At 33.0% G+C, this 13,697-nt stretch overlaps 1 protein-coding gene across 3 annotated transcripts in view; it reads right to left on the bottom strand.

Annotated features, from left to right (window-relative positions):
- VPS13A (vacuolar protein sorting 13 homolog A) overlaps positions 1 to 13,697 on the bottom strand; it is a 197,911-nt gene that overhangs the window by 38,277 nt on the left and 145,937 nt on the right. For all 3 annotated transcript variants that reach the window (XM_045562601.1, XM_045562603.1, XM_045562602.1), the window contains exons 52-54: positions 13,246 to 13,379; positions 8,085 to 8,214; positions 2,700 to 2,932 (exon numbers count right to left, since the gene is read on the bottom strand). In XM_045562601.1, the coding sequence (XP_045418557.1) occupies positions 2,700 to 2,932; positions 8,085 to 8,214; positions 13,246 to 13,379 (497 nt within the window). The remainder of the gene's footprint in view (positions 1 to 2,699; positions 2,933 to 8,084; positions 8,215 to 13,245; positions 13,380 to 13,697) is intronic.

Below are 13,697 nucleotides of genomic sequence, written 5' to 3'. Positions count from 1 at the left end.
ATTGATCTGACTTATGCTTTGTTAAGAATACATTGTTTGTTGGGGTGGGATGAAAAAAAAAATGAGTCAAAGCAAAAAAAAGGTAAACTTGTTAGGAATTTATTGCAGTGAGCCAGCTGAGAAATGGTGAGGGCTCTGATGAGATTATTAACAGTGAGACAATAAAAAGTAGTCAGGGCTGGACATGGTGGCTCACACCTGTAATCCCAGCACTTTGGAAGGCTGAGGACGGAGGATTGCTTGAGGCCAGGAGTTTGATGTCAGCCTGGGTGACATAGCAAGACCCCATCTCTACAAAAAATTTTTAAAAAATTAGCCAGGTCTGGTAATGTGCACCTGTAGTCCTAGCTACTAGGGAGGCTGAGGCAGGAGGATTACATGAGCCCAGGAGTTCAAGGCTGCAGTGAGCTATGATCATGCTACTGCACTCCAGCTTGGGCGACAAAGCCAGATACTGTCATTAAAAAAAAAAAAAAGTGGCCAGATTCTATGTGCATTTTGAAGGTAGAGCCAGCACAGCACTTTTTGATAGATTAGATGTGGGGTGCAAGATAAAGAGAGGTATCAAAGAGTATTCCAAGGTTTCTGACCTGTGCAACTAGAAGTTAGTTGTGATTAACTCTGATGAGAATACAGGTTTTGGAAGAAGGAAGAAGTCCAAAGTTTGGTGTCGTACATATGAAGTTTAAAAAGTCTCTTAAATATCTGAGCAGAGATTTTGCATAAGCAGTTGGATACACAAGTCTGGAGTTCAGATGACAGGTATGGCAGAAGATATATAATTAATATTTAGAGACAAATTTTTGGCATATACATAGTATTTGAAATCATCAAACTGAAATAGAGAGAAGAGGACTAAGGTCTAGGTGTCTCAAGGCACTAAATATAAGGAGTTGAGAGAAGAGAAGGAAACAACAAATGAGACTGAGAATGTTGGGATAGGAAGAAAAACCAGAATGGAGAGGTATTCTGGAAGTCAAGTGAAAGAAACTAACTATATCCAGGAGGGATCTGTGTTAAATGTTATGAAGTAAAGTGAGGACTGATAATTCTACACTGGATCTGGCATTACAGAGGTCACTGGTAATCATGACAAGACCAGATTCACAGGAGACGGAAAGCAAAACCCTGTTTGGGGTGGTTAAAGAAACAATGGATGAAAAAGAATTGGAGAATAGCCAATATGTTAAACTCTTCTGAAATACACAAGACGTCTGAGGAGTGTGGCTATAAAGGGAAACAAAGAAGCAGTAGGTAGCAAGGAAAGTAGGCTCAAGAAAATTAAAGTTGAGAGAAGTAACAGTGAGGGGAAGAATCCAGCAGGGAGCCAAAAGCTGTTGACTTAGGTAAGAGGAAGAAGAGGATTGCTGGACCAATGTCCTCAAGTAGGTAACAGGAAATAAAATGTAGTGCAGAAGTAGAAAACTATGTGTAATGGGAGCACGTATGAGATATATCTACTGCAACTGTGGGGAAGTATGTCAGTACAGCATGGAGGTACAAATGCTGGTAGGTAGGAAGTTGTGATATTGGGGGGTGAGGTGGGTCGGTGGAAGTTTGTTTTTGATTGCTTCAATTTTCTCAGTTAAATGGAATGCAAGGTAGCGAGCTGAGACAGAAAATGGGGGTTTGAGGAGACACAGAATGCAAAACAGTAATCTAGAAGAGTGTCAATGGAAGAAATCTCATTGTACTGAAACTAAAAGGCTGAAAGACTTAAATACAGAATAAAAAATCTATCCACATTCTGAAATTACTTTATAATTTTAAGTGTCCTATTTATTTATTCTTTATAAAATTTATATTCACTTAATAGAAAAGTAGAGACCATGCATTACTCATCTTTGCATTAACATCATTTAGCATAGGAGATAACATATAATAGGTTTAACAGTCTCAAAATCTGTTGTCTACTTTTTTTCTTATTTAAACAAAAACTTACCTTTTGGGGGAACAATAAAAATTTCTAAGAAAATAGATTTTAATATTTCTTTTAAAATGTGCTAATTCCATTCAATGAGAAGTCAGGGATTTATACATTAATGCACACAGAAAACTAAATTTAAATCTGTATCATATATCTTAAATATATATATATTTATTCGGGAGTTTGACTTCAAGTAAAAAACTAAAACTACATTATACTGGTCATATAGACTGGAAGAAATGCTCTCACATTAGGCATTAATACATATGAATTAATTTCAATTTAAGTGTTTATGAATAGGAATAACAAGGGCATAAGGGAGATATGTCTTATATAGGGAATGATAACTACAATATTACCTTATTAGAATCTTAAAGTGCCAAGGTTAAATTAGAAAGTGATCATCTTTACTTGAATCCTCCAACAACTATGGAGAATCTACAGTATATCCTGCACTGTGGTAGATGGTAATGGACAATTAAATATTTTTTATGATGTGCCAAATAAAGTATACTTTTGATAAGTTGAATAAATATAACTTCTTAGAGAGATAGGAGGATTAACAAAGTAAGAGATTCATAAACTTGATTTTTGACATATCTTTATCTCAAAAGACAAAAAAAATCTCAAACCACTTTTAAATTAACATTACCTTAGTATCAATGAATAGTCAAAGCACAAAATTTAAACTAAATCATTTCAGATTTTACAATCATTTCTTAATGATTAAAAACCGATCATTTAAATTTATCCAAAATTTAATGCATCTAACCTTGTAATGCCTATATAGGCTACTTCTTGCTTTGTATAATTGTTGACAAGAGAAATTCCAACGTCTTGTAATGCCAATGCAATTTCTTGCTCTGCTAACTCTGCTTTCTCACTTTCATATGTTACTTTAAATACCCTTGGATCTTCAGTGAATAAAATAATGCGCTGTAAGCCTTCAAAGAATGAGACTAAATAAATTGTTTTTTCCCCCAAATCTATAGGTGTCATCATATCCTAAAACAAAATTACCAAAAAAAAAAAAAATTAGAGTTCGGTCCCAAACAACATGAAATCTAAATTCCACATTTATAAAAGGAGAATATTAATGGCACCTACTTCATAGGGTTAGTGGCAAATAAATGAGTTAATATTTCTATAATACTTAGAAACTTACATTATTGAAATCATTTGATGTTATCTAATGCCATTACTATCATAAAGTTATTAATACTGATCAGGAAGACTGGTCAATTGATTATTTCTTTTAACATCTTAATAAAATCTAATTAAATCGTCCTCCTTTGTGGGCTTATCAGGGGGTAACACAAAGTATTTTTCTTCTTTATTCTAAGATTACAGCAATGTGGCAAGAGTTAAAACTGTTGTAGTCTGAAATCTGTATTTCCTTACAGTGCTGAATCAAATAGGAAAAAAAAATCAATTATCTCATGCTCTGTCAAGTTAAATCTGCAGGAAGCCCTTATATAACATTGAGCTGCTATCAGGATCTTGAGGTCCAATGACAGGATAAATACAGAAAATTCTAATAATTAATAGTTAGCCATGAATTTCTAGTCGATGAATATTCTGATTAGCAGGAGATTTTAATATATTAGTAAATATTCATGTTACAATCCATAGAAATTAAAAATTAGAGTTGTTACCATAAAATCATTATCTAGGAATACTCATGTTACTTACAATACTTTCTAAAATAAAATATATAGCAGTAAAACTACGTTGAGGAAGAAGAAAACTAACTTATTTCTAAATAATTCTGAAGTCCTCCTAATATCTTGCTGTGAACACCATATTTATCTTTATAAACTTCAAACTGTTACTATGATATAAATATGCAAAAGTACTAACCAATAGATCAGATGCATAAGATTTTTATATTAAAATACAATTTTTTTCCTGAATAAATCTAATAATCATGAATAATAAAAAAGCCAATTATAAGCAACCCCTTTAAATACAATTAAAAAAAAGAATCCACACTGGACTCCTAAAGAGCAACACTGGAAGACAATGGAAAAATATCACCAATGTTAACAGAAAATATTAATAACTCTGGACTCAGAATTCTTTACTCACAAAAATATTTCATTGAAGAAAAGTATGCAAAATAGAAATGCCTACAGAAGAATAAAAACTATTAAAGCTCACCAGCAACAAAGACTTACTTAAGGAAATTCTATAGAAGAAATTAACCAGTAGCAAAAAGAAAGGGATCCAAGAGGAATGTCTGAAGCTAACAGAACTTCATACAGAGCCTTAAATTATCTCCAAAATTTTTCATATAACACATGCAGCACAGTCAAAAATGAATATGCATAAAGAAGAATAGATATGAGGGAAAACTAAGAAAAAAGAGAAAATATTAAAATATCCACAAGACACTTAAATATTGGAATTGTCAGGTAGGTGTTAAAGTAGCCATGGTTAATACATTCAAGGAATTATGTGACAAGATAGAGAATTTTAGAACAAAACAATTTCTAGAATAGAAATCCGACAACTGATAATTTCAGGAACTGAAATTAAGAACTCAATGGATAAGTTTAAGACCAGATCAGACACAGCAAGAGAAGTACAGTGGACGACAGATCAGAAGAAAATATCTGTACTAAAGGATGGAGAGAAAAGGATGAAGCAATATACTAAAACCACATAAGTCATAAGGAACATGGTGCAAAGATCTAACATTTATGTAATTGCGGAGTCCTAAAGTAAAGCGGAAAACACAAGCACAAACCATATTTGAAGATATAATACCTGAGAAATTTCCAAACCAGGCAAAAGACCTCAAGTTACTATTTTAGGAAGCATAACAAATCCAGATAAATACAGAGAACACCATATATAAGAATATCATAGTAAAATTGCTGAAAAGCAATGGAAAGAAGAAATCATGAAAGACGTTAGAGGAAAAAAAGAAGTGCCAACTCTGACCTGAAATTTGACATCCAGCAAAAATACCTTACCAAAAAAAAAAGAAAAAAAAATTCAAAGAGAATTTTTCAGCTCTAAATTCACACTAGAAAAATACTAAAGAGAAGAGAAAATTAACCCATGTGGAAACATGAAGATACAGGGAGGAATGAAAAGCAGCAAAAAAGAAACACAAGGGTGAATTTAAATGGAATATTAACTGTAGAAAACAGTAATAGTACTTATAGGATTTAATATCTATTTAGAAATAAAATACACACTAATATATTAGATGGAAGAGGGTAAATGGAATTAAAGAGGTCTAAAGCCTTTACATTACTGAGAAAGTTGTACAAGGGGTAATTTACTGCAGGTTTTAGTAAGTCAAGAATGCATGTTGTAATATGGTAGGAAGCCATAGTTATAGGCTTCTCTTAGTAGGATGATGCATGTATGTGCCTTGAAAAAAGCCTGTAAGCTATGCTCACACGTTGTTACAAGAAATAGTTGGTATTATGGAGTAGAGATTTCTAAGTCAGGATGGCTTCTACCACACCCATGTGAGTCTTGTTCCCTTACACAAAATTTGTCATTTGCAATGACCAAAGAGAATACCTCCTAAACTGCGATGGGGACTGTCATAAGGACTTTCACCCACGAGGAATGCCTGATGCTCCCTCCTAGCATGCTGTTGCCTGGCCAGTCTCTTCCTGAATAGGCAGGTACAAACTGTGGCCTATGGTAGTTTTATAAGTCTGAATGTTTAGGCCTAAAAAGATACTGTGGTGGACACTGTAATATCATATACTGATAAAAGGATCAACCTACCAGGAAGATATAACAATTCTAAATTTTTACGCACCTGATCATATAGCTTCAAAAAGTATAAAAGCCAAAATTAAAACAGAAAGGAGAAAAGTATAAATCTATGATTACACTGGTAGATTTTTTAACACATTTCTCACAGTAAATAATAAGCAAACCAAAAAATTAATGAGACTGGAGACTTAACACACTAACATGAACAAACTCACATATAGAGAACACTGTTACTAAAAACTATACAATAAATATTCTTTTCACATACAAATGAAAACTTACTAAAATTGACCACATGCTAGCCCACAAAGTCAATCTCAATAAATTTCAAAAGACTGAATCAGAAGTATGTTCTCAGATCACAGTGGAATTAAACTAGAAATTGATAAAGATTAACTATAAAATTTTCATATTTCTAAAAATAAGCACTAAACTATTAAACCAAAACATAAGAAATAATGATGAAAACTAGAAAATATTTTGAACTAAAGGACAATAAATATACAACATAGCAAAGTTTGTCGGATAAAACTAATATTGTTTTGGAGGAAAATTTGTGACTTTAAATGACTTCAAATAAGAAGTGAAGAAAATGTGAAAAAATGATGATTTAGGTATCTGCTATGAACTGAACTGTCTCCCTAAAATATATGTTGAATCCCCAAACCCCAATGTGACTGTATTTGGAGATGGAGTCTTTATCGAGGTAATTATGGTTACATAAGGTCACAAGGGTGGAGCTCTGATCCAACAGGATTAGTGTCTTTAGGAATACCGGAGAGTTTGCGCCCTCGGCCCCTTCATGCCAGGTGAGGACACAGAAAGAAGATAGTCACCCGCAAGCTAGAATCTGACCATGCTAGCACTCTGATCTCAGACTTTCAGTCTCCAAAACTCTGAGAAATAAACTTCTGTTGTTTTAGCCACCCAGTCTATGGTATTTTGTTATGGCAGCCTAAACAGACTAATATAGTATCCATCTCAAGAGTTTAGGAAAAAATATTATCAAATTAAACCCAAAGAAATATGATATTAAAGAATACAATATAGATTAGAGCAGAAACTGGTGAAACTGAAAACATATGCATAAATGATATCATCAAAATAACAAAACAGGCTGGGCACAGTGGCTCATGCCTGTAATTCCCAGCACTTTGGCAGGCCAAGGTGGGAGGATTGCTTGAGGCCAGGAGTTTGAAGCTGCAGTGAGCCATGACCACTATACTCTAGCCTGGAAGACAGAGTGAGACTTTGTCTCAAAGAAAAAGAAAGCAAAACAATAGTTCTTCTAAAAAACAAAAATAAAACCACAACCTTTCTACAAATAAAACAGGCTAAGATGACTTGGCTTCATTGGTGAATTCTAACAAACATTCAAGGAAGAAACCATATTAATCTTACATAAACTCTTCCACAAAATGGGAAAATTATAAGTATTTCCCAACATTTTTAAGAAGTCAGAATTACTCTGATATAAAAACCTAGAAAGGACATTACAAGATAGGAAAGTTACAGGCCAATTTCTCTCATAAGTATGCAAGTAAAAGTCTTAAAACACTAGCAAGCCAATTTCAGAAATGAGAAGTCAGCTTAATATTTAAAAATCAATCATATAATTCATCCTAAAATAAGATACAGTTCAAAATTATATAATCATTTTCAACAGATAAAAATAAAAAGCATTTGATAAAAATTCACCACTCATTCATTTATACATACATAGACATACACACACATGTTTTAACAAACTAGGAATAGAAAGCAACTGCTTTAATTTGATACAGGGTATTTATTTAAAAAACAAACCACCAAAAAAACACTTAGAGCAAAGATATACTAATGATGAAATGTTCGGTTTCCCCTCTATAATGGGAATGAGAGAACCCCTGCACTATTGATAGGTAGTAGGAAGAAATAATAACTAGTGGTAAGAAAAAAGACATTAGAATAGGGGTAAAATTAAGATGAATTCTGAAGGACAAAAAAATTTTTATGAAACACTTTCTGAAAGTTATTTAAAATATTACTGGAAAATGTTCATACAGAACTTTATCATCATAGCTTGTCGCCCAGAAATAAATTCTTTTTAGTTAACTCAGTGGATCCTTAAATGTTCCTTACAGAAGCTAAATCTATCTAATACGACTGTGCAGAGAATATATATGTTTATCAGGTGAATCCTGAAGCTCTTCTCTAAGCACAGGTTTAATCTTTACAACATACTAGAAGTAAATAATGAATAGCAAGACTACTTCCAGTTTTTAATATTTTTGGTTAAGGCTTGAATACTGCTTCTAAAATTTTTTGGTAGTTTTTTAGAAGTGTAGCCACAAAACAGTCCTTAAAATTAAGAAGGCTGGGGAAAAAAAAAAAAGGCTGCTGAGAACACCATAATAATCTACCTAATACTTACATCCTTTTGTGTTACTTCACCTTGGCTTTTCCCACATTTCCACTTCAGCTTTCTAGAGCCCACTGGATCAGCCCATGTATAAAACACTGCTTTTCCAGGAGGGAGAGAATCTTCTATTTCACTGAGAGAACTAAAATAAGTAGAAAAATATGCATTAAATTAAATGTGAGTACATGAGTATACAAAAAATCCAAAATAATGTTTCATTAATTCTTAGTCCATTAATTGAATGATAATTCTGATTGAAACTAGATTGAAATTTTTTCTCTATAATTCTCTAATGAATACTACTCAATATATTCCTACTTGGAAAATATTTTGTTCCACTTAGGAAATAAAGGTCTACATAGTCTTTAAACATACTCTGTCATTTTTTTAATACAAATTAATTATGGAAAAATTATTCCATTTACTTTATCTTATCTATACTAATTCTAAGAGAATTTAATTGATAACCTTTTCCTAAGTATTGATCTCACTGTAGCAAAAACATAGCTCAATTATTTTTGAAAATCACAACACATGGGACACAAATCTAAGAAATCCAATGGACTCACAGAAAGAATTTCAGAAAGAAGAAAACATTACAAAAGTTATAAACCAAAGAAATAATAAAATGCAGCTTTTCTGGCCTGAAGAAGGAGCTTACCTTGCAGACCAAAAGACTTTACTGGGTATCAGACAACATTAATAAAAACAGAATGTCATCCAAGACACATCTTTGTAAGAAAATTGAGGGGAAAAAAACCCATAAACATCTAGGAAAATCATAGTTACCCACAAAGGAATAAAAATGCTAGTCTCATACTTTCTATTATATTGAATGTCAAAAAAACCCATAGCACAGTGTCTACACAACTTTGAGAAAAAAGGTTATCACTTACAGCAGTGATTCCCAACCTTTTGGCACCAGGGACCAGTTTCATGGAAGACAGTTTTACCACAGATCGGGTGGGGGTGGGGGAGGGATGGTTTTGGGATGATTTAAGAACGTTACATTTATTGTGCAGTCAAACCTCTTTGCTAATGATAATCTGTATTTGCAGCCACTCCCCAGCACTAGCATCACCACCTCAGATCATCAAGCATTAGATTCTCATAAGGAGCACGCAACCTAGATCCCTCATATACACAGTTTACAGAAAGATTTGCTCCTAGGAGAATCTAATGCTGTCATTGATCTGACAGGAGGCGGAACTTATGCAGTGATGCCAGTGATGGGGAGCAGGTGTAAATACAGATGAAGTTTCACTCGCTCGCCAGCTGCTCACTTCCTGCTGTAAGCCTGGTTTCCAACAAGCCACAGACTGGAACTGGGCCACGGCCCAGGGTTTGGGGACCACAGACTTCAAGTTTTATGTCAAGTTGTCATAAATTTGTAAGAATACAACATTTCAAAGAAGCAACAGAATTACAGATTATTCAGAAACCCTTACTGAAAAAACAACAGAATTTTTCCACCCACATTAGAGATAACTCAAAATAATATCTTAAGAACTAGGATGTAGAAATATTGAAGGACCAGTGGTGAATAACTAAGCCAGTAAAGTCAATTTTTTTGCTAATATAAATCAATGCAAATACCAAGAGTCTTAAGTAAAATAATACATATTTTAAAAAAATAATCATTTTATATTAATCTGGGTAAAAAATCCCAAATTATATTCACAAGAAAGTGGAAATTTGGAAAGAAGTTGAAGAAAATATAAAAGTATTCCAAATTTTTTATGGATAAGTTGGCAGATACTGTTTAACTCTTAAAATTGATTTAAAATGCATCAAATCTTCAAGAACAAAAATGTAATTATCTATAACAGAAACAGGATGTGTATTTTTCAAAGAATCAGAAGAAAATAAAAAAATATGGCAAGGAATCATGAATTAGCTATTACAATGATTACAAAGGAGCCAAAGATTCTTATTAAAAGATGAATGGATTCAAAATTATAAAGTTAGAAACAACCAAAATTCTCAATAAAGTATTATTTAATTGTAGTGTTTATAAATGATACAATATCATGCATTCATTAAAAATTGTGATTTGAAGCAAATTTATATGCTTACACTAGCTGTTAAAAATGAGAGACACATAGAAAGAAAGGAAGGAGGGAAAGATGGAGGGAAGGGAGAGAGAAAAGGAGAAAAGGAAAAGAAAAGCAATGCCCCCAAAATGTTAACAGTACTGGGATTATAGTAAGTACAGTTCTTTTTTACATTTTTTCTACAGAATTTTAAAAAATAATTAACAACTATTATTTTTATATGCAGGAAATAACTAAGATCCATATTTTCAAAAACCCAAAGAAAGGGAAGGTGGAAGAGGAAAAATGCTATTCTTAATTTTTCCATTAAAAAATACAAATTTTAATCTGTTTAATTCACTGCAGAATATTTCTTATGCAAATATTTACTGGGCTATCTTTGATAGGCAATGGAAATTCAAACAAAAGGAAAACTAACCACAGTCCTCAAAATATAACTATGTATGTGTACATGTCTTAAACTCACAAGAAAATGACAACACAATGTGACAAATGCTATAATCTACATATGCAAAGGTGCTATCAAAAACTGGGCATATAGATTAAGGTGGCAAGGGAAGGCATCACATAGAAGTGGTGTTTTACTAACAGAAAGGAACACCTATACAGTAAAAACATATGGAAAGACCCAGATCATTCAGGAAATAAAGACTTCAGTTTGTCTTAAGCATAGTGTAAGAGTTAGGCTACAGAAACATAAATGTTTACAAAGGTAGCCTAGCAACATACTTTAAAAGAAATGGGAAAAACTGAATAACTTTAAACAAAAGAAGATATGATTATATTTGGTATGCTGGGGAAACTCATTCTGACAGAATATGGAGGATTTACTAGAGATAAAACTAGATATAGACAGATCAAAAGTCTAGTCACATAGATAAGAAATGTTTGGAGCCTGAACTAGGATAATGGCAGGAGAGATTAGACAAGAGGAGATTTATTTAAAAATTAGAGTTTAACTAATTGCATGGTGTTGTGAGGCGGGAGAAATGTAGGATGACAGGGGTGGGTAACACTGCCATTCAATGAGAGAAGGATAAAAAAAAAAAAAGAGAAGATTTTGTGGTGCAAATGATGAGGTAAGTTTTGAATCACTTTATGGTCTTATGCGACGTTTAGGAGGAGGTAGGAAACTGAAAGTCAAGGGAAGTCTGTGCTGCAGTAAAGATTTGGAGATGATTGCCACACAGGAAGTGACTAATATATTTACTGGTATGAATAAGATTATATAAGAATATGAACAGAATAGGACTAGAAATATCTCCCCGTATTTAATATTTTATGGCAGGTAGAGCAAAGAGCCTGTGAAAGAGACAAAAAGGGCGGTCAGAAACAGCAGCAACCCTCTAACCTGACTATGGATTCAATACTCTTTTAAACCAAAGTTTCAAGATCTTGATTTCATAACTACTTCTTCAAACAATTCTAAATCCAAGTCCAATGTTCATTCTTCCAGATTGTTAATTTTATAAATTTCCATTAAGGTAATTTTTAAGTTTCGAAATTTCAACACAAGATCACATTCTATTATTCTCCCTTATCCCCTTCTTTTATAATTATAACAATGCAGTACATAAGATTTTCTAAACAGTTCATATCTGCACTAAACCATGAAAAAAATTACAAGGTCAAGGTCAAAGAGAAGACTAAGAGGTCTCTAGTCCAGCCTTAGCCAGTCTCAATAAAATTTGTCAGAGAAGCTAGTTATAATGCTATGCTTAGTATATAAAGAATTAACTTAGCTCCTAGGTGTCTAAAAAGTTACCAGCTATATATACCATTCTTGAAACAACTGAGAAAATAGTCATTCAAATCATTTTCTACAGATCTTAACTCTGTGAATACTGGTTGGGGAAAGCTACTTGAGGTACATGGGTTGAAGGGGAAATGAGAAATCATTTCTATTTGCTTTTGTCAGTTTTAATCAGACAATTTGCTATGATCTGTGTTCCCCCACAATTCATATACTAAAACTTAATCACCAATATGATAAGTATTAAGAGAGGGGCCGGCAGGAAGTGATTAAGTTAAGAGTGCAGAGGCCTTATGGATGGGATTAGTCTTTTAATCTTATAAAAGAGGTTGACAGGAGCTGCCTTGCCCCTCGCCATGTGAAGATACAGAAAGAGGCGTCATCTATGAAGCAGAGTTAGCCTTCATCAGACACCGAATCCACTGGCACCTTGATCTTGGACTTCCCAGCCTCCAGAACTACAAGCAATAAATTTCTGTTCTTTTAAGTTACCCGAGTCTAAGGCATTTTTGTTATAGCAGCCCAAACAGACTAATACACAATTTATTATTTTTATAATATGGATAGTAATTAAAAAAATAGGTTTTCCTCTTTCTTATCATCTTAAACAAATGAGAGAATGATAGGCAAGGAGGAGTTCTAGGTACTTGCTAGCCCAGCCCTGTGGTTTTTATTCAATGCCTGTTTGATTTTAATCAATGATTAGAAGTTATACAGTTAGCAGTGGAAGGAAAGCATAAATGCACTAATAAATATTGGCCCACTGCAAAGTAACAGGTGAAAACAAACAAAGAAAGCAGACAAAAGAAATTCAAGACAGCTTGGGACCACTAAGTAGAGCATCAGAAAGTTACACTAACTGTAGTGACACTAAGGGGATATGATATCAAAGCAAATGGAAATAAATGATGTTTAAGAGTAGCCCTAAATCATCAAGATTTAATTATGGTCTTTAACGAAGGAGTTCCTTTCCCAAGCACCTCAACAAAAAGAAGGTACCTATTTGAAAATAATCTGAAATCTCAAGTATTTACATTATATTGAAATATGAAAAGTTTTGAAAAACAGACAAAATTCAGAGACTCGTAACAAACCTGACATATTCTTCACCATATTCAACAATGATCAAGCTTTTGCCACACTTGCTTCAGCTCTTCCAGTTTTCTTTTTTTGAAGCATTTAAAAATAAATTGTGACTATCAAGACAGTTTTATCCCTACATACCTCAGGATATGTATATTTTTTAAAAATGAGACATTGTTTTACATAGCCACAATGCCATTATCAGTTTATATTGTAAGTCAGTATCTTACCACCTATACTCTGCTAAAATCAGGAGTTACTGTATTTATGATAATCTTCTTACCTTTGCTTGTATTGAACAAGATCATTCCTTGTGTGATTTATTAACAAGAATGTAGCTGCTCCATCATGATAATCTGAAAATGTAATAACTGTAGAATGCTCAGCCAAATTAACTTCTGCTATAATACCTCCAAGCTAAAAGAAGAAAACATTCTTTAATGGGATCATTAATATTCTCAAGAATATTAACTAATAAATTTAATAATAAAACTACTTATAACTTGGAAACTTAATTTTTTGAGATGACCGAAAAAAAAATTCAGAATTTTGTATTACATTTCTGGGAAACCATGAATCTCAATTATTTTATGAAGATGAATGACATTCCAGATGTGACACATTCTACTATTCCAGACACTACAACTAACTTTTTGCATAACAAATTATGTTATGTCTCTGTTACCTTCTGGTACCTTTTCCTTTTACAAAAAGAAATATTTGCTCATTTTTGGT

This window comes from Lemur catta, chromosome 10 (assembly GCF_020740605.2).
Source record: "Lemur catta isolate mLemCat1 chromosome 10, mLemCat1.pri, whole genome shotgun sequence".
NCBI lineage: Eukaryota > Metazoa > Chordata > Mammalia > Primates > Lemuridae > Lemur > Lemur catta.
This window is presented reverse-complemented; position numbering and strand designations above follow the sequence as displayed.